The 22,319-nt window shown below is 38.6% G+C and overlaps 1 protein-coding gene across 5 annotated transcripts in view; it reads right to left on the bottom strand.

Moving 5' to 3' along the window:
- The window catches only part of FNDC3B (fibronectin type III domain containing 3B), a 364,538-nt gene that overhangs the window by 30,881 nt on the left and 311,338 nt on the right, over positions 1-22,319 (bottom strand). For all 5 annotated transcript variants that reach the window (XM_001085124.5, XM_001085354.5, XM_028843856.2 and 2 more), the window contains exons 22-23: positions 16,735-17,015; positions 6,972-7,184 (exon numbers count right to left, since the gene is read on the bottom strand). In XM_001085124.5, the coding sequence (XP_001085124.2) occupies positions 6,972-7,184; positions 16,735-17,015 (494 nt within the window). The remainder of the gene's footprint in view (positions 1-6,971; positions 7,185-16,734; positions 17,016-22,319) is intronic.

Genomic DNA, 22,319 nt, shown 5'->3' with positions numbered 1-22,319 from the left:
TTCTTTACAAAGAATAAAGGAATAAAACAAAAAAAAATCTTTTTTTTTGTATACTTTAGGCATTAATATATTAAAATGGAGATTTATTTATATTTGAAAAAAGGATGACTAGAATTTCTAAAGACCACCTGAAAAGTTTGCATTCTCCCACTCTCCTACTCTGCTTTCAAGTGTATGCAGTGAAATCTTCAAGGATGCTATTCCCAGAGTTTTCTAAATTTCTACTTGCCTACTAATGTTTTAGTGACCTTGTCTCAACCTGAAAAAAAATGCTATCTAATTCCATTCTGTTATTTTTGTTTTTAGTAAATGAGAGGTAAAACTGCAATCTGACTTCTATTTCCGGTCCAGTTAAGATCTCAAATAGTTCATTTGCCACCTCTCACCTCTGTCTGTGCCTGGACATTTTAGCCTAAGATTGACTAAGCTACTCTGTTTCAAAGGCTAAACTGTTTTTCTAAGAGATAAAACTTCTAAGAGATAAAATGCTCCTTTTCTAATAAATAAAAAATGTCCTTTTTTTTTTTTTTAGATGGAGTCTTGCTCTGTCGCCCAGGCTGGAGTGCAGTGGCGCGATCTCGGCTCACTGCAACCTCTGCCTCCCAGGTTCAGGCAATTCTCCTGCCTCAGGCTCCCAAGTAGCTGGGATTATAGGCATCTGCCATCATGCCTGGCTAATTTTTGTATTTTTAGTAGAGATGGGGTTTCACCATGTTGGCCAGGCTGGTCTTGAACTCCTAACCTCAGGTGACCCATCTGCCTCGGCCTCCCAAAGTGTTGGGATTACAGGCATGAGCTACCACATCCAGCCAAAAACGTTTCTAAATCTTTTTTTCTCCATCAGTTAAGGACTGAAGACAGCTATCATTATTTGCATTTTGTAGGAGGGGAAATTAAGGCAAAAAGAAGTGAAGGGATATGCCTCTAGTCACCTAGAAATCCAGCAACAGATCTGGGATTTTAAGAAATTTGACACCCATGTCGAGAATCATGATAGCCTTCTGATGGATGTAATATGAAAATGTCATTTATCAAATAAAGATGATCATATGGATCGGGGACTAGTCAGAGAAGCACTGGAAACAAATCCTGAGGGTTTCTTAAAGGTCCAGCCCTGAGCTGGCTGCCTCACATCTATTTCATTTAATTCAGCAACATGGTCTGAGAAATATAAGCAGGAGTTTGTTCTATAATAGGCATACACTGAGAAAGCTCACACCTTCTCAGTGCCCATATACTCCAGACTTTTTGTTTGTTTGTTTTTTAAAGAGTCTGGGTCTCACTCTGTTGCCCGAGCTGGAGTGTAACGGTGCGATCACAGCTCACTGCAACCTCAAACTCCTGAGTTCAAGGGATCCTCCCACTTCAGCCTCCGGAGTAGCTGGGACCCAGTGTGTGCCTCCATGCCTGGCTAAGTTTTTAAAAATTGTTTTAGAGAAAGGGTCTCACTATGCTGCTCAGGTTCCCGGCCACTTTTATTACTTGCCTAGTGTGTATTCTTTTAGGGTTTCTATATCAGATTCTTTCTGTCCCTCTCTAATAGCCAACAGGCAGGCTCCCTGTAAACATGACAAAGCCTCTCCAATTTTGCTGGCCAAAAGGAAAAGTGTCCTGGGCACAATGGCTGAGTTAATGGAGAGCAAGTGGTAATTATCTGCTCTATTAGATCCCTCTTCCTCCAGCCCAATTTCATGGAGCCTTGGTTTAAAAAACACTGGCTGTCTGACTAAACCTCAACAACAGATTAACCATAAATGCATTCCTGGAATTTACGTTCTTCCTGCCTCAGTGCTGTATACAATTATCGGGGAACATAGACCCACAAGGGTCAGGACAGGGAGCAGCATCAACTCCAATTCTGTTAGGGCAGCATAACATTTCATTTAACACAGATAAACGCATCTTCAAAGTCATCGGCACAGTGCTACAATCTTAAAACGCACAAGCTGATCCTGTTATTCTAGTGCCTGTATGAGGTTAATGCAGCTTTATGGAAATGTTTACTTTGGAGATATATTTTTCTTGTATAACACGGGAACCAAAGACATTCATATCTTCTGTGCTGGATCTGTTAAGAATAATAGACTTAATCACTCTAAGGCCAAACTAATTTAATTTTTGTTTTGCTGTCTGCTGTCTCTTTTACTGTCTGCTTATTGTTTAATGTTAATTTATCTCCCTCAGCAAGATAAGCTCTCATAGATAGTCCACATACCTCATAAGGCCCAGCACATAGTAGCAATTCAAGAAAAAAAAAAAATCGATGATTGAATGATCATAATCTTATCAATGAAATGAACTTAGTTCCATAAATATGAAGCACTGCTTTAAGGCTGCTTCCTGCATAAATATGGACTGGGAATCTTCAGTATCATAAGCCAGAATAAATGGGAAACAAATGTCCTATCCCCGGGGGTAGAATCCTTTCAACATAGCAAGTCCAGGTGATCTAGATGAATTCTAGGTTGATTTGCCTTGAGCCAAGGGTTTGGGCAAGATGCTCTTTGGGATCTCCTTTATTTACATGAAACATGCCCAAACTTAACGGGAAAGAAAGCACCAGGTCTGAAAATAACCAAATAAAGACAGTTACCTGGAGAAAGACTCAGGGTACCTTTCTGTACTTCGGAGGTTTTGTCTGTAATTTCATCCTATCCCAAGTCTTCATCACTAGTCTCCATCCCAAAGCTCCCCAGACATCAGGTTACAAGATTAGCATCCTTTTAAGACTCACTCAACCTATCATCTTTTCTAAGAAGTGTTCATTTGATTTTAAGCCTACCTTAGATGCCATTCTTCAATTTTCCCTCTATGCCCTGTGCACGTGTCAATCTTTAGGCCTTCCACATCATAATTTGCTTTAAAGCATCTGTGTCCTACCATCACCCACCAGACTGTGAGCTCCTTAAGGGATCTATCTTAGTCATCTTTGTCCATCTAATACTTAAGCAGTGCCTCTATTTGATGTATAAAAATCCAATAATTGTAAGTTGAAATCAAATCAACTTATCAATGTATTTTTTTTCGCCTAACTGGCAGAAGGCTTTTGTACAAACCCTACTTTCTTTTTTTTTTTTTTTTTTTTTTTTTGAGACGGAGTCTCGCTGTGTCTCCCAGGCTGGAGTGCAGTGGCGTGATCTCGGCTCACTGCAAGGTCCGCCTCCCGGATTCACGCCATTCTCCCACCTCAGCCTCCCAGTAGCTGGGACTACAGGTGCCCGCCACCACGCCCGGCTAGTTTTTTGTATTTTTAGTAGAGACGGGGTTTCACCATGTTAGCCAGGATGGTCTCGATCTCCTGACCTCATGATCCACCCGCCTCGGCCTCCCAAAGTGCTGGGATTACAGGCTTGAGCCACCGTGCCCGGCCACAAACCCTACTTTCTAGAAAATATTTCCCTTTATATTCAAGAACTAAATAATGTAGGCAGAGCTCTCAACACTTAGCGCTCTGTAGGCATGCAATAAATAGAAGTTTCCTGGGAGGGAGGCTGTAAAAACAACAACAATAACAAAATAACAATGATAAAAATATAACTATCCTTTAGAAGGTTAAAAACATTTTTGGCTGAACATTGCATTTGTAAATCTCTTGGTCACTTCAAATTTTCTGAGTGAGAGGCATAGAAATAAACATCATAAATCAGTGCATCATAGTTGCAGAACCTGAGGGGTTTTGGGACATTAAGTAGTTACTCTTAAGGGAAGTTAGTATTTTTCTTATTTTCTTACTTATGAATAGCAGAGGCTAAAAATATAAAGGAAAAGAGGCAACACGTCCCAATCATTTACAAGAGACTTAACTCACAAATACTCTACAAAGATTTGTTGCTTTAAGGTGAAAAGGTGAAAGGATATCAGAGATCGTCTTCTAGTTTAACCCCTTTATTTAATGAATAAGGAAGTTTAGCAATAGTTGCTAAAATTGACTCAATTCTTTAACATGATAATTATGAAGCACAGATATATTAATTTTCATTTTTCTTCTGTTACAAAATATACTTAAGAAGAACACTTAAACAGCTGGTTAGGACTCCCACACAACTCAGACATCAGCAGCTTTCTTTTCAAAGGCCCACAATGCCTGTTTATAAAGTGTTCATGGTAACACTTTCAGGCTGCTTCCCTCATAAATATGGACTAGGACTCTTCAGTATCGTAAGCCCGAATAGATGGGAAACAAATGTCCCATTCCGGGGGGAAAAATCCTTTCAACATAGAAAGTCCAGGTGATCTAGATGAATTTTAGGTTGAGTTGTCTTAAGCCAAGGGTTCGCACAAGATGCTCTTTGGGATCCCTTTTATTTACAAGAAATATGCTCAAACTTAAGAGGAAAAAAATCTCTTTGAGAGCCCGCAGGTAAAAAAGTGAAGTAGAATAACAATGAAGCCTATCTATGGTTCTCGCCTTGGCCACAAGCTGGATATATCATTATTCTGGCCACGTGCATAAGACGAACTTACTGGTGGTTAATGAAATTAACACATATGCTAAAGAATATGTGCTTTACAACTAGAAGCTCCTCTAGCAACAAGTTCAATGAAAAAGACAGCTACCCCTTGGGAGGAAGACACTGTTCTTTTCAACTGCAGAAGCCAGGTCCTAAAGAACCTTGAGGAGACTAGATTGACAAAGGCTATGCTAATAATAAGCATTATGATGTATCCAACTCAAATTGTTTCTCCTTGATATCCGTGTGCCAAGATTCAAAGTTAAAGGCTTGAATTCAAAAGGCCACTCACTACAAGAGTTCAGTTTCAAGACACTGACGAAGGTCATCTTCAAACTAAAATTAGGCTGTTTTCATTCTATTAAATCTCAGGAAAATTATTCACAAATAGAATGAGAATTTATTATGCTCGATATTCCCATCACTGTAATAACTTTCTGAGAGCATTGACAAATTTAATTTAAAAAGATAAATTTGGACTCTAGCTCCTATAATTAAGAAAAATACTGTTCCTAATGTGAAGTTTTCTTAAATTGCCATTTAAATTTAGGCAAGTCATTTATTTGATTAGGCAAGCCTTGGGCTTTTTGAGGGGGGAAGAAACAACATGTATTGATTACTAGATTCTGCACTATTTTTTGTCTGGCATATTTAAATGCCTCACACCAGCAACCTCATTTGGAAAAGTGCTTGGGGAGCTTTTCTTCTGTGCCCAGGAGCCACCGTGTCATGGAAAACCTTGGATCAGATTACATGTTTGTATGGTTTTCCCTATGAGGCACTAGTGGGTTGCTGCCCCACACAGGGCAGGATTGCAACAAGAGGGGGTGCCCTTCTTGGGGCAGAGTCTTCACTTCCCATATTTCTAAGACAGCAGTGGAGGCAGGGCACGGGGAATTGGAAGGCATTGGCCTTTATCCCTATTCGGCTAGCTACCAGTTTCAACAACTTTGCTGTGCTTCCCTTTTTTCTAAAACAGCACAACTAGAAGCTATTTTCTAAGGATTTACCACCAATGGAAGACACAGGCCTGGGAAAAATGAAAAGACACTTAAAAATTTCCCCCAATGCTAGTTTTATACATGTATTGTGATTTCTGTTAGTTCACAATTCCTGTTCTTGCCAGCCCTCTCCCATTGAGTAGTCCCTAGCCAGTAAAATAATAAGCCCATGAAAACACATCCGAAGGCACATATAGCACAGTAAGATGAATGATCTTGTGTATCAATGAATATGAATTTAATCTTTCATGAACCTATCAAAGGAAGCCTTAACTTCTCTGTGTTCTCTTCACTAGAACTAATTTCCAAGAGGATAATCCCTTTTTATTCTGTCATTAAAATTACCAGGTTTGCCAGGTCCTCCAAAGTCAAGCTCAAATGTCACATCTTTCAAGAAACCTTTCCTGATCTTTTAAACCAGATGGTCTCTGCCTCCTTCAAACTCCCAAAGCACTTTTTTCCTCTGACACTAACGTTCTACAGCCATTTTAAAAATTGATTATTATGCTCCTAGAGGTAGGGTCTTATGTGATTTTTAATCTTGGTTTCCACTGAAGGCCCACAGGGCTCCACTGTACTGAAATCCATCAGAGCACCTGACTGAAGAGTAGGGGGTGGAGACTGGGACAGGGCTTTCTGTGTAATTAGAACGGGTTCCATATGTGTAGAACAGAATAGTATAATGCATAAAAGGAAATGACAGAAATGCTTCTATACTGACACTGGTTTTGTGTGTCAGTAGGTAAGCAGGGAAGTAGCAGCATTTTGGTTGTCTTGGTTTTATGGTGCTCTCCCATCCCCTTTACCTGATTCTCTGATTAGGACTTTTGGTAACAGAATATTCTGTCACCATTAACTTTTGCTTGACATCAGATTATTTCTAAATACAGTTTGGCTGACTGTCTTCTGATCGGCCATTTTCAGAGAAAATGAAGTTAGGTTAAACAAATACTATGTGAAAGGCTACATTTGATTTGAACAGCCAAGAGGGTTTCCTGGGTACAGAGTCTTATGAAGAATCTCCTGTTTGCTCTGGTTAATTTGATACTGCATTGCCCATAGTTACAGAGTACAATCCCCATCTGTACATCACCCACAGCTATTTCACATTGGTAAACATGTTTGTCCTGATGGTTACTGAATATTTAAAGAGGTAACATCTCTTCCTGGGTCTTATTTCCCTCTGCACTCATGACTAATATAATGCTATTACATAGTGTGAACTTGAATTTGACAATTTCTTTAGATAATTTCTCTCCATTATCTGGTTTGATGAAAGGGAAAAAAAAAGTGCATATTATCTTATGTAGGGAAATCAGGATCTTTAGAATGTTTAGAAATTCCAAATGGAGAATAAAGGGAACAACTCTAGGTATAAAACGCAGGACTCAAGTCAAAGGAAGCCTCTGAACAAGAAGGAAGAGGGTCTTAGTGCAAGCAAATAAGAATGTATGATTGAGATTTCACCCCGCAAGTCAAAGCCACAGAAGCTTCAGGAGCATCCTCACCCCCACCTCACCTCTTGTTTCTGTCCTCCAGCTGTAGTGTGTACACCATGTCGTCAGCAGCATGTGTCTTGGAGTTACTGTCTCCCCATTTTAGCTTCAGGCTCTGAGGACCAGCAGCAGCACATTCTAGCCTAGGAGGCAAGGGTGGTAATGGCCGAGTTTTTGCTTTAATGAACTGACTAAATGGTCCAGCTCCAATTTCATTTATAGCCTGAATTCTGATCCTAGAGAAAGGAAAAAAAAAATACAGACAATGCAGGTTAAAGCAGCAGCAATACTTCATTTGAAATAAACATTGAGCATAGTATTTATTACTCGCCCCTAAAGCAATAACATAGAATGAAGAAAAACAAGTTAAAGTAACTCAAGACAAATAGAAGCATGGGGTTGCTAGGTGGACAGACTATAGTCTCCATTAAAAAAATAATAATAATAGCAAAAAAGCACGGTAGCAAGATATCTCTTAGTTCTTTAATTTTTAAAAAATAGGTTTGTTGTCTCAGGGAAGATATCCTAAAGATATGCTTTATATTTTGTCCTAGTTACCCTTCAGCTACCTCATGGTCAGTTTTGGAAGTAGGTGAGCTATCAAGAGTAAACTAAATGAAGGAACAAATGAATATCCTTCAAAGTCAAAAAACAAAGGACAACTCATCAATAGGACATTTCATGTCTCCCTTTTGCCAGCCTCATCCAACAATCTCTGCAAGTCTTTAACTAGAGCTAAGCATGCAGATATTGCTAGTAACAGGATGCCATCCAGATGTGCAAAAATCTTAGCTGGATATTTTCTATGTGCAGCACAGAGTTATGAATAAGAAAGATATTACCTTTATCATCTATGAATTTAAAATCAAAGAGTTAAAATGTATATATAAAATGTTATTTTAGGCCAGGCACAGTGGCTCACACCTGTAATTCCAGTGCTTTGAGAAGCCGAGGCAGGAGGATTGCCTGAGTCCAGGAGTTTGAGACCAGGCTGGGCCACCTAGTGAGACTCCATCTCTACAAAAAAATAAATTTAGTGGGCATAGCAGCACATGCCTGTGGCCCCAGTACTTGGGAGGTTGTGGTGGGAGAATTGTTTGAGCAACACAAAATGAACTCAAAGCAAATTGGTACTGAGGAGTAGAGGGTTGCTATAAAGATACCTGAAAATGTGGAATTGACTTTGGAAGTGGGTAATGGGCAGACACTGGAAGAGTCTGGAGAGCTCAGAAGAAGACAGGAAAGTCTGGAACTTCTTAGACACTGATTAAGTGGTTATGACCAAAGTGCTGATGGAAATATGGGCAGTGAAGGCCATGCTGCGGAGGTCTCAGATGGAAATGAGGAACTTTTGGGAACTGGAGCAATGAACTTCGCTGCATTGTTTCCATGTCCTAGGGCTTTGTGGAAGGCTGAACTTCCTCTTTGGTAGAGTGATAACTTAGGGTATCTGACAAAAGAAATTTCTAGGAGTAAAGTGTTCCAGAGGTGACCTGGCTGCTTCTAACAACCTGTGATCAGATATGGGAGCAAACGAATGACTTAAAGTTGGAACTTACAATTATAAGGGAAGCAAAGAGTAACAATTTGCAAAATTTGCAGCCTGGCCATGTGGTAGAGAAGGAAAGAGTACTTTCAGGAGAAGAATCAACGCAGTCTGTAGAGCAACCACTTGCTAGAGAGATTAGCATGATTAAAAGGGAGCCTGGTACTAACATTCAAGATAATGGGAAAAAGCCCTTAAAGGCATTTCAGAAATCTTGGAGACACAGCCCCTCTCCTCCAGAGGCCTAGGAAGACCGAATAATTAAAGGTTTATTGAGGCCTCATTAGAAGCATAGGCTGACACCACACTTTTTGTACAGCCTACAGAACCAAAGGTTTTGTACAGCCTACAGTTTATTATGAGCCAAACCAATCTCTTTTCTTTATACATTAAAAAAAAAAGTGATGTGGAAAGGCAAAGGAACCAAAATAGCTAATGCAAAGTCTAAAAATAAGAATAAAGTTTGAAGAATCACACTACCTGATTTTAGGACTTAGTATAAAGCTACAGTAATCAGGAGAGTGTAGTACCAGTGAAAAGAAAAACACCTAGATCAATACAAGAGAATAGAGACTCCAGAAATAGACCTACACAAACGTGGCCAATCAACTTTTGACAAAGATGCAAAAGCAATCCAATGGAGAAAAGACAGTCTTTTCAACAGATGGTGGTGGAATAATTGGATATCAGTAGGAAGAAAATAAACCTCAGCTTCAACCTCACACCTTACACAAAACTTAGCTCAAAAGGGACCACAGATCTAAATGTAGAATATTAAACTTTTAAGAAGAAAACACAGAAGAAAACCTACTACCTAGAATTAAGTAAAGAGTTTTTGGATATGACATGAAAAGCATGATCTTACATAAAAGAAAAAAATTAAAAACTGGATTTCATCAAAATTTGAAACTTTTGCACTGCTAAGAGAATGAAAACAAATAGATACTGGAAGAAAATATGTGCCAACATTACATCTGACAAATGATTTGTATCCAGAATGTATAATGACCTCCCAAAACTCGGTTAAGGAAATAATCCATTAAAAATGGGCGGAAGACTGGAATAGACACTCTACCAAAGAGGAAATACAGATGGCAAATAAGGACATGTTTGACATCATTAGCCATTAGAAAAATGCAAACTAAATTGGCAATGTAATACCATTATGTTAAAAAAGTGCTGGCAGGGATAAGGTACAACTGGAACTCTCCTATTTTGCTAGTGATAATGAAAACTGACATGGCCACATAGGAGAACGGTTTCCTTTTAAATATATACTTATTACATGACCCAGCAATCCCAATCCTAGGTATTTACTCTAGAAAAATTAATATTTATGTTCACACAAAAACCTGCACACAAATGTTTACAGCAGCTCTACTTACAATCACCTAAAACTAGATAAAGATCTGCCTCATAGTTTGGAATGTAGTAAATACTCATCTCTGATAAAGTAGAGCAAAAACTCCATCACAAAGGGCCTTACTTTTCCCAGATTCTATTACACTGGGGTTGCATCGAGTCTTCTGTAGATAAAGCAATGTAAGTCTCTCGGTATAACACTGAACGACTAAAACTCTTCCTTGCCTCCCACATGAGTCTTATAAGATTGCTTTATGGTATTAATAGAAGAGTTTCTTTCTATGATTGGAATGTAACATATTTTTCTGCAACTGGAAATGAAAAATCTTTTTAAAAAGGCAGTCATCATGATGGTAGAAATTACTACCCTCTTCCCCTTCTCAGGAAAAGGAAATTAAGCCGGACATTAAGTTTTAGTCTTTCTTCAACAGTGTAACACATTTCCTCACCTACAAGGTTTACATTAAGGTCCTTCCAGTGTCCAAACTACCATTCCTTCCCTTTATTCTAGGTACAAACATTCCCAGATTCCAGAGGCCAATATCCTTTCTGCCATCTGCTGGCTTACCTTGCATTCTAGGGGATCCTACCCTTTGCTCTGTGCCACTGAATAGCTCTTAGCTACTTTAATACACAAAAGAAAATAAGGTAATGAGTTCCTTAAGATTGTTGTTCTATTCTATTCAAGAAAAAAATTGCTAAGAGATTTAAATCACTTATAAGAATTTAAAAATAGTTTAGAAGATACAAGTATTAAGATACAAAAATAAATTTAGATTTGGTATTTGATTTCTGTTGTAAATTCATTTACTTCCTCAAAGCCTCCCTAGTATTTTGGTAAGTACTAGGTTCTTTATATCTTTAGCTCTATGGTTTTCCAATCTTTCACTGCGTATATTTCCTAGGCATATAATCTTAGCTTTAACACACACCACCACCACCACCACCACCACCAAGAAAACTGTGGTAGCATTTAACACTCTTTAGCAGTGTAGCTTCTCTGGGAATCCTGCTCATCAATTTGGAGACCTTGGAGAAATTATTGAACACTTTTATGTAACAGTTTCCTTATCTATAAAATGGGGACAGTGACTTTTTTCTGCAATTGCAAAGAAGATTACTTAACTAAGATAAGGGATTTATGTATTTTCTAATTTTTAATACTTTATACTCTACAATAAAATCAGGAGAGGATTCAAGACAGCCAAAAGCACTAGCAAACTTTCAAGTGTTCATTTTTGGAGTCATGATCTTGATGACTTCTTTGGGAGTGCTACGTCTTGCCAAAAGTGCTGGCACAGGGGCAGGTCTCACTGCGGCTGCACTATTACACCACCTCACTTTATAACATGAGTAACCTGCTGATCCCACTTCCTCCAAGGAATGGCCAAGGACTCACCAACAGCTGAAAGGATGGGCTTCTTTATAAGCCATCCACAGCCAGGTGAGAGTGAGACAAAGATCTCAGCAATTGAAGAAAACAACAATGGCAACCATCACTACACACATTGAGAACTTGCCCTGTTCCAGAAAATGCACTAGAGTGGGAAGTACTATTACATCTGCTTTTAGAGATGAGGAAACCAAAGTTAAATGCAGAGAGGTTAAATAACTTGATCTAAATGACAGAGTGGCCACTAGGGGTTGAAAGCTAGGTTTGACATCTACAATATCATCTCTGATTTCTATGCTGACCCCATAAGGTAGGAGCTACTTTGTCTGTTTTACAAGTGAAGAAACTGCAGCTCAGCGGTCGTGTCAGACACACGTTAGATCCAGGCGTGAACAGGACTCCCTTTAGGTGCAAAGGCCCTGTGTGTCTGGCATACCATACGGTCATATCGTAACAGGGACCAAATATGGCTACCAATCCCACCAAATGATCATGTTTAATTCAAACCACACTTTCAGTTCAACAATGACCGTCTGCCAAGGAAGCAGGCATTTAGAAGAGTCAACAAGTTTACTTCACTTTATTCAAGCAGCATCTGGCCCTGAAATCAACTATCTAGATTTTAAAATGCTCAATTCAACCTATCCTACATTTTGACAAAAACACATTTTGTTTCAGCAAAAATACATGAACATTTACGTGTATAGCTGATGCACTGAGCTAACTTTAATTGTTTCTAATGATGATGTAACATTTAAAATGGAAAACAATTGAGGAACTGATAAAATAGAATGAAATGATGTTGCATTATGGGGAAAATATAAGGCCTCTGAGCATGGGAGGCTGAGACAGCTGAATGAGGACTGAGGCAGTTGCTGTTTGTTTTGGTTTAGGGTGAAAAACACAGTATGTGAAAATAATTTCCTAATTCAGTGAGAGGTGACATTGGACTAATGGGCAAAACACTAACCTGAGGAACCACTCCAAGAATTCACCTCAGAAAATAAAAATTGAGTTTTAAGTTTTATTAAATTAATTAGAGTCTATCCAAAACCCAAACTTGAGAAGTTTTCTCTTTAGTTCAAGTAACATGCTAATCTTGAAACCTAGATAAAATCTGCAGGTCTCTGTTTTGTTTAATTTGCATTATGTCTGTTTAAAAAATCTTCAGCTCTGCAAATTAAGTACAAGGGAAGTAGCATTTTCCTTTCCAATTTGGAGAAGTGATGTAACCCCAAGCAAATTCTATCTTGGCCAGGCTGATGTGAAAAATCTCTTCATGTTTCCGGGAGTCTGCAATATTCATCAATATACTAATATTATTGATTAAACAAATCAAATAAAGAACCACATTCTTTATAAATTTTGATTAAAAATCCACTATTAAAGGATCAAATTTTATATGCCAAATACACTCATGCTTTAGCAGATCATAGCCTTCTGCAATGCACTTTATATACATAATCAAATTTCTACTACAAAATATATTAAAAGAAGAATGACTTTCAAAACAAACCATCCTTAGCTGGGAAGACTTCCCTCATCAGGACTGGCCATCCCAGAACTCAGGATGTTGAGAGTGTGGGTGTGAAGGAGACTGAGAGGGCCCGCAGCCGAAGGGACTAGGGTAGGAGAGGCCTGAGAAGCACAAGATGGGCTGGCTTTTACAACAGCCCTGCCCTGGACTATCATCTAATGAAGAAAAATATGAAAGAAGAGAATCATCATCAGAAAACATCTGAAGTATGAAATAATAGCAAACACAGAAAATCCCTTTTGGCGGGGAAAAGATGGGCTCAGAGTAAAGTTATTCATAGAAGGCTTCCTGGAGAGGGGAGTCGGAACTGGCCTCTCACCAAGCTCCTGCTCCTGAAAGCTCCTTTGACACCAATGCCACCATTCCAGCTCCAGGCACTGAGACTTGCTCTTCTCATACCCTGCTCTGGAGGCAAAAAAACCTTGAGGGATAATGCCAGGTTTCTACAGATAAGATCTCTACCTATAATCTGGTTACGACCCATCTTTCGGTTCATTTCTTTCCTACCAAACATTAACAACAGATTTTCTGATAATTTATTTACTATGTGTCAGGCCCCATACTAGGTACCTGACCTCTTATCTACAATACCTAACAACTCTGTTAAGTAGTGAAAATTATTATCCCCTTTTTATTGGTCAGGAAACTGAGGCACAGAGAGCTTAAGTAACTTCCTAAAGTTTGCAGACACAATAAATAAGGGATAGGATTGAAGTCTAGGCTGTCTGACTCCAGTCTGCTACCACTGAACTACTCAGAACTTGTCTCCTAGTAAAGCCCACCTCACCTTGTTACGACAAAATGATTTATGATTCACTTCTTGGCAGCCTAACATAGTGCTTACCATATAGTAAGGGCTCAATACATGTTATTTTTAAGCCTTTTGTACTTAGCAAAAGGAGTACAAATGAGCATAACAAACAAATCTACTTTAAGTTTTGGTTGCCTGCCAGCTCAGTATGAGTCAGGCATATAATAAGGTTGTTTAAAAAAAGTAATCTCAGGCAATCTCACTAACTGCTCAGTACGGAGAACAAGGAAGGCAACAGTCCTGGTCTGCTCTGAGCCAGTCAACCAGACCATTCCTGGAGGTACGGGCCCTGCACGTCAGAGAGGTCACCAAAAACCTAAAACCACTCAAAGAGGAGGGAGGCAGTTATAGAAAACCTATGCTAGTGAAGACACTGTAAATGATAGTGGGATGGTTAAATAAGAGACAGCTGTCATTAGAACATAATGATGTTTGGGCCCCCTGTGGGGCCAACTGCGGTCTACAGGAGTAGGGCTCAGACACCTGTATTTTGAAAAGGTTCTCCAGGCAACTCTTATATACATTGACATTTAAGAATCGCTGCTCTAGGGCCGAGCTTTTCAAGTTTTCATAAGCATCAAAATCTTCTGAAAGGCCAATTAAAGCACAAAGTACTACGCCCCACCCCTAGATTTTCTAATTAAGTAGGTTTGGGGTGGAGCCTGATAATTTGCATTTATCGAGTTCCCAGATGATGCTAATGCTACTGGTCCAGGGACCACACTTCGAAAATCACTGTTGTTGAGGAAGTTCTAAGGCCAGCAGTTGATTTTAGATATAGATACAGATATAGAGAGGTTGATCCACAAATAGATTCAGATATAGAGAGGTTTATCCACAAATAGAACGGACTGCCTGGTGAGTGGAAGCTAGAACCACTGCTCCTGTCACTGAAGATGCTCAAGCCATAGAAGGACTGGGAAGGAGTGATACCAGGTGATCCGATGACCCTCTTATCTTGCCAAATCTATGACTACTTGGCTGGAAGCATACAAAGCAAAGTTAGGTTTTCATTTTTAATAATACTGTTTTCCTTCAAACTAAAGGACAAATTCAATTTCAAACTCAATTATAAACTTAAAGGAATGCCTTTAAAAGTAGCATTGTAATTCCTACAGAATTGAAATTTCTACAGAGTGTGTCAGCAAGCCAATGGGTAGTTTGCTTTAATAGCACCCATGGAGAAATGACCAATCCATTGAAAAAGCTTTTTCGCATTAGGACATTTACTAGAGAGGTGTACAACCCCGTCCTGGCAACACAGAGAAAGAATAAGCTTGGTATGAGAATAATATGTAACTGCTGAAGGCTTTAAAAAAAAAAAAAGAAAAGAAAAAAAAGAAAATCAAACAAAAGAAACAAGTCTTTTATCCAAGCTCCATGGTCTGCTTAAAATGTTTCATTCCACATGTTTTTACCTAGAACATCATGATCTGTTCACTTATATTTTAACCAATTTATAGGACAGAAAAAAGGTGAAGTAAAAGTTGATTGGGCCAAAATTATACCTTTGGTTCCTTGAAATACTCATTCTGTATTTCACTATAATTATTGCAATTATGTTTTTGAAACATAAAACAACAAGACTGTGGTTTGAACATAGTTCTATTAATACTATATAGTATACCCAATTGTGTGCTATAGAAACTAAAATTCCTAAAGCTGTAAACCGGTTGGTCTTAAGTATGAATTATTATTTTTTTATTGTTTATATTTTTTTATTGAAAAAATACTCATTTACTGATATGGGCACACCAATATCTTAGTTATAAACATTATCAAGTAAAAATATTAATTGAACTTGGTCCCTAATATTTAGTTTATGATTTCATGATATAAAATATAAAATATACTATTATTAAATGATAAATACTGACTCACAAAATGTAATTCAGATTAAGTGAACAATGGATTAAAACTAGAAAGAATTTAAATACGATAATAATTCATATTTGAAATTTTTTGTCTATTTGTATATAAACAGAAATGGGTATGTAAAATTGTCCTACATGTTAATCAGAAATAAAACAAACTACTATAGAATGATATTGAACATAAAAGGTTTTGATTGATTTTCATTCATTTGGTAGGCTATTATTTTGAAAAATCAGCCTCTACTTCAAGATGTAAAAGAAAAAGCAAGTATGAATTGTTTTTACCTCAAGTATGTAATGTCCAATTTATAATTTATTGATTGGCCAGCAAATACAGTCTAAAGTTTTTTTTTGTTTTTTTTTTTTTGCCAAGATCAACTGTATGACTAGGACCAAACATTTGCCTTTTCTAAAGCTATTAAATTGCCATCTGTCTAAAATGGTATCTTCAAAGCTATCTTATAAGGAAAAGGTGGCATTCTCCCAATGTGAGTTTCTTTTCACATTCAGCTCAATGTACTAGCCTTGGCATAATAATACTGAATTAAATTATTTATGGTGCATTCATTAAACACTTTTTAAATAGGGTCTTGAGGTTTTACTATCCAAATCTAAGCTCACCTTTCCATAGTTCCTACACTACTAAACCATTTCATCTTCTCCATAACAGAACTATCCTCTGAGGTGCTTTCTGGTATGTGGAAGATATTTTTGACAATTTCAGCGGTTACCTGGCATTTCCTTAGTAAACAATGATTCTCAACATGTGTTCCCTCAGTTGAACCCTTGAGCTCTAGATATTTTTTTATTAGTCATTAAACAACCATAGGTTGTTTAATAAAAGTCAACATATCTCTAATGCCATCCTTTTAGAAATCTTAAAAGTTTTATCATCATTTAAGCCACCGTTAAGGTCGGCACAATGTCTGGAAGAAGCCAAATTCTTGGGCTAACGTATTGCCAAAGACCTTTTATAATTTCTGACTTGAGTGTTCAGAGGACTGACTTGAGGATTTGAGTCCACTCTGGGGTAGAGACAGGTGTGGGTCAGAGTGGACACAAAACTGTCCAGTGAGTCCCTGCACCCGTGTGGCTTTTTCACAGGTCTTCTGGCCTGAGGGATCAAGGTGAGACAAGACCCTGGACATCTGGGCTCTTAGAAACAGCTAGGAGATGACATTCACTGGTCATTTTCCCCCAGCAGTTTACTTAGAGCCCCAAGTGCTGATGTGTTGATGCAGATTTCTACTCCCCTGCACTCACCGGTAGGTGGTTTCTGGAAGGAGATCTTTCATAACATGCGTGGTGGTGTTGCCCACGGTAATGCTAGTGTCTCCTAGATCAATGTTGTAACCAAGGATTTCAGATCCGTTATTGCACGGCTCTTCCCAGTTCAGTACAAGGCACGCAGAAGGTGAATCAGGGTAGGCATCAAGGGGCTCCTCCTCCAGGACACAGAGAGTGGAGACGGGGTCAGGGGCAGACGCTGGTGTCTGGCAAAGGACAAGTTCACTGTATGGCCCTGGCCCTGCTTGATTGAAGGCCTACAAAACAGAACAGCAAGACGAAGGCCATATTACACCATTAGCACGTTTTGATGCCTCTGAGTTAGCTGCCATTAAATAAATCTAAAGTAGTACACATTTCCAGACATGCAGGTAGAAATAAATCCTAGAAAATGTCTACTGTCTGATGACCACCTTCCAAAACATGCCAACCACATTTTTTCCATTATTAAAGCAAAATATGGCCACCATCATTTCTTATGAAAAATAATTTAAAAATAATATTTTATATTTGCATGACCTATTTCAGTTTATACATCATCTTACATGATCTTCATAATAACCCACTATGGTAGATCTTAAATGGTAGGTATTCTTATCTGCCTTTTACAGAGACGGGAACTCAGAGTCAGATTAGATAACTTAGGCCTCAGATTTAGAGGCAAAGCTGGGACCAGAATCCAGTTCATCTGACTTTTAAGTCTAGAGCTGTCCTGGAATAGCAATAGGAAGAGGCATCTTCCATCTTCCACATGAATAATAAACTCATCCCTGAAGTCAATCCTTAGCACTCATCTGACTTTACCCAAGAGCAAGAGCTGATACCTAATCACTCCCAGATCTTTCAAATGCTTATTCATCACTAGGTCTCCAAGATGCCACACTTACCTCTCCTCCTACCTTACTTGCTGCTGCTGCCTCTCAATCACCATTGCTGCTTGCTACCATCACCCTGATCTCTTAACACTGGTGAGTATCAGCGCTTGGTACTTGGCTACCTCCTCTTTTCTACCTCTACTAAAACTTTTAGAGATGTCATCTTGTCTCAAGGCGTAAACACCACTGATAACCTACTCCCAAATTTGGATGTGCAGCCCACACTCCTGCTCTGAATACTGGTCTAGGGTATCTGTATTCAACCACTGAGTATCTCCACTTGCATGTCCAACAGGCCTCTCAAACTCAAATGTCCACACAGCTCCTCATCCCCATCCCATCTCTCCTTACAAAAACCTGACTGCATCTCCTGAGGTTTCCCTCATCCTTCAGAGCACTCAAGTCATAACTCAGTCATCCCTGGACACCTTTCTTCCTCTCCCTCTCATGCCCCTCTCCAGGCCATCAGCAAATCCTGTATTACTCTAGTCCAACCACACTCTCTCCTATCTGGTTATTCTAATGACCTCCTAGCTGGTATCTATGTCGGTCCTTGCCCAATAATCTATATTCACAGCTATCAGAGTGATTCAGTGAAAATATGAATTGGGACTTTTGGTTCAAATTCCTTCAGTGGGCTTCCATCTTATTCAGAATAAACTTTGAAGTTCTTATGAAACCCTACAGAACCCTATATGATCTGCTGTTCACTACCAATCCCCTTCAAAAACCCATTAGCACTGTGACTTCATTGCCTGCTACTCTCCCCTTTACTGACTCTGCTCCAGCTACACTGTCTTCCCCGCTGCTCCACAGGGACACCAAGTTTGCTGCCTCCTCACAGCCTTTGCACTTGGCTGCTCCTCCTATTCAGAAAGCTTTTTCTCTAGACATCTGCACAGCTCGCTCAATCACCTTCATTTGAGAGAAGGTCTGTAGGTGTCACCTGTTCAGCGAGCCCTCTCTGAACACATTTCAACTTGCAATCCTTCCCCTGTGGTCTTTCACATTTCCTATTTCCCTTCTTTGTTGTACTTTACATCATGACACTTATCACTGACATAGTATATAGTACTCCTCTGATTAGAATGCAAGTTACATAAGGGCAAAGTTGCCTGTCTGGCTCACTGTTGTATTATTTCTGGCAACTGTACTTGATACAGAGTATGTGTTCAATAAATGTTATCAAAAAGATTTTCTTTCTTATAAAGAGAAAAACATTTGGTAGCTTTCTTACAAAAGTGAATGTACTCTAAAACTTAGTTTTCATTTAGTGTACTGGACAGCTTATGAGGTCAAATTAAAAAACTAAAGGAGTTTGAGGTTTTTTTTTTTTTTTTTTTTTTTTGAGACAGGGTCTGTCTCTGTCTGGAGTGCAGTGGCACAATCTTAGCTCACTGCAACCTCTGCTTGCTAGGCTCAAGCGATCCTCCCACCTTAGCCTCCTGAGTAGCTGGAACCACAGGCACACACCAGCACACCCGGCTAAGTTTGAGCTCTTAAATCAAGGTCTAAAACAAAGCTTATAACTCCTTCATTAATTTCAAAGAAGCAGGCTTAAAGCATTTATTTGCTATTAAATCACAGTTGAAACTCTACTGTAATATTTTGTCATATCCATTTCTGTTTCATTACAATACCTCAACACCTTAACTCTTTTTGGAAAAATTTTAACATCACAAATTATTTTATGAGTATATATTTTGAGATTTTGGTACTGATATAAATGTATCACAGAGGCAGAAAAATAGGATATCATGGAGCCCAATGTCTGTATCAACTAGGGTTTGGTATCGCCATATCACAGAAGGACAAGAATATGGCTTTTAAGAGTTGGAGCTTAGTTCAAACCTTGATTCCATCATTTAACAACTGTGTGATCTTAGGTAAGTTAATTTCTCTGAGCTTGTTTCCTCAGCTGTAAAATGGGGACAGTAATGTCTACTTCATAGAATTACTGTAAAGATTCAACAGGTTAATATGTAAAATCTTGGCAGAGTATCAGGCCAGCAGTAGGAGCTACACTTCCTTCCTTCCCACTGGGAAAATTATGAACAAAATAGTATTTTCTCTATTTTTTCAAACACCTTTTTATTGGGTACTATTTTAATACTTACAGAAAAGTTGCAAAAATAGTACAGAGAAATTTCTGTCTATCTCTCACTCTGCTTTTCCGAAGACCAACATGTTACAGAACTACAGATTAATGATCAAATCCAGGAAATTATCACTGGTGGCCGGGCATGGTGGCTCACGCCTATAATCCCAGCACTTTGTGAGGCCAAGGCAGTGGATCAGCTGAAGTCAGGAGTGCGAGACCAGCCTGACCAACCTGGTGAAACCCTATCTCTACTAAACACACAAAAAATTAGCCAGGTGTGGTGGCAGGCATCTGTAATCCTGGTTACTGAGGACGCTGAGGCAGGAGAATCGCTTGAACCCGCGAGGTGGAGGTTGCAGTGAGCCAAGATAGCGCCACTACACTCTAGCCTGGGTGACAGAGCAAGACTCTGTCTCAAAAAAAAAAAAAAAGAAAAAAATTATCACTGGTACTATACTCTTAACATACAGACCTAATCAGAATCTTACCAATTCTTCTAATGTTCTTTTTCTACTCCAGGATCCTACCTTCTTTTAACTAGCCTGGGTCTATAGAAAACATTTGATTTATACCACTTTTTATTAACAGTTTTAAAATGAAATTTAATTCAAAATCAACTTTTTATAAATAATAGTATGCCTATAATATACAACATGCTCTATGAATGGAATTACGCCAGCATTTAATTAAAACAGTCCTGAGAATATAAAAATTCCAAAATTCCTGAGCAAAACAAGAAATGTTCCACCAAATTTCTATAAAACACAGTATAGGTATTATAATACATTTTTATATTATTTTATTTTTTTGAGACAGGCTCTCACTCTGTCGCCAGGCTGGCGTACAGTGGTGCGGTCACAGGTCACTACAGCCTTGACCTGGCTCAAGTGATCCTCCTGCCTCAGGCTCCTGAGCAGCTGGGACTACAGGTGCCTGGCTAATTTTTGTATTTGTTTTTGTAGAGGAGGAGTTTTGCCATATTGTCCAGGCTGGTCTCGAACTCCTGGCTCAAGCAATCAGTTGGCCTCAGCCTCCTACAGTGCTGGGATTACAAGTGTGAGCCACCATGCCCGGCCGATATTTACATTTTTAAGTTGCCAAATATTCAAAAACTATTGGCATTTAACTTGACTTTGTAATCATGTTGAATGAAAATAGTTCATATTTGGTCCACAAATAACAATAAATCGATACAGGTTGAACAGATCCTTTTCCTGGCAATAGTCCTTTAGCATGGCAATGGTAATTTTAAAAGTAGTACTCCCTTCATAAGATCTGAGTCATTTTATTATAAATAAGTACAGACATTTGAAAATATATTTCTACTCCTGTTAATACAGGGAGGCAAGATTATTATGCAGGTTCTATTCTTATTAATGTATCTTTTATAATGTAGCTTTGAGAAGTCAATGCTAAGACAACATATACTGTGAAAGAGAAAAAAAAGGAACTATAATAACATTTTAAAGAAACATCAAAACTCAAAAACCATAATGGAGTGAAGTTCTTTACTGGGGTGGCAGACAGCTCTTTATTTATATCCTGCCTTGATAGAAAAACAGGAGTGTGGCACATAATTTAACCTTTCCCCAGTGACTCAGCATCACTATTATAAAGATCAGACAATTTGCTGTGACACTGACTCATTGTCAAAAGGTTAATTATGTCCCAGGTGCTTCATTCGAGAAGCAAGAAAGGTGTATAACAAAAGAGTTTAATCAGAAATGTTTCAAATAAAGTAGACTTCAGAATTTAACAGAAATGCTTCAGTTGCTCTGAAAAATTAAGTTATGAAGCAAATATTTTCTCCAAAGAGACCAGAGACACTGGGTGTACTTGTAATAAGGAATTTGATCCATGACTTAAATCAGGTGGGAAGTTGACTTTGGCATCTCTGCTTCTTTATCTATTCAAATCTAAATGTGTATGAAGACAGAGCTCTTCAAGGTCAATAACCACATCTCATTAATCTTTGTATCTCTCTTCCTGATCTTCCTTTGATCCTGGTACAAAGTACTATAATGCTCAAGAAATGTTACTGAACAGATGGAAAGAGGAGGACAAATAACTCTATTTTCTCAAGAGACTAGGGCTTTACATAGAAAGAATAATAATATAGCCAAGTGAGTAAAATAAAAGTAAACCCATGGTTGTTGCCACTCTGGGGGTTTAGGCTATGAACCAATTTTTCTTGATGTTATTTTATCTGGACTCCCAAGTGGAAGCTTATAGATAACCAGCCTTGATAAGTGTCACTGGGAGGTGGGGTCCTGTAATCTAATGCAGACTAGTCCAAATTATTTTTGGCTCCATTTAACAGCTCGTAAAATAATTTTCTGTCTTTTGCCAGCTCTAAGAGTCTTTCCCACTGAAATGTGCATCTCAGGGGAATGAGACAGAAGGCTCCTTCCCTAAGGAGCTGTGTCATCTTTCCCTTGGACTTGGGTCATTTATTCAGCAAACTGATGAACAGACAAGATACAAGGGTGGTGAGAAGCAGAATGGAGAAGAAACTTATTTTGTTCTTAAGTTTCAGAATTTCCTAGAGAAGTGGAAATTAACTGCAAAATACCAAAACCACCAAA

The sequence above is a fragment of the Macaca mulatta genome, chromosome 2 (genome assembly GCF_049350105.2).
Source record: "Macaca mulatta isolate MMU2019108-1 chromosome 2, T2T-MMU8v2.0, whole genome shotgun sequence".
In the NCBI taxonomy this organism is placed as follows: domain Eukaryota; kingdom Metazoa; phylum Chordata; class Mammalia; order Primates; family Cercopithecidae; genus Macaca; species Macaca mulatta.
This window is presented reverse-complemented; position numbering and strand designations above follow the sequence as displayed.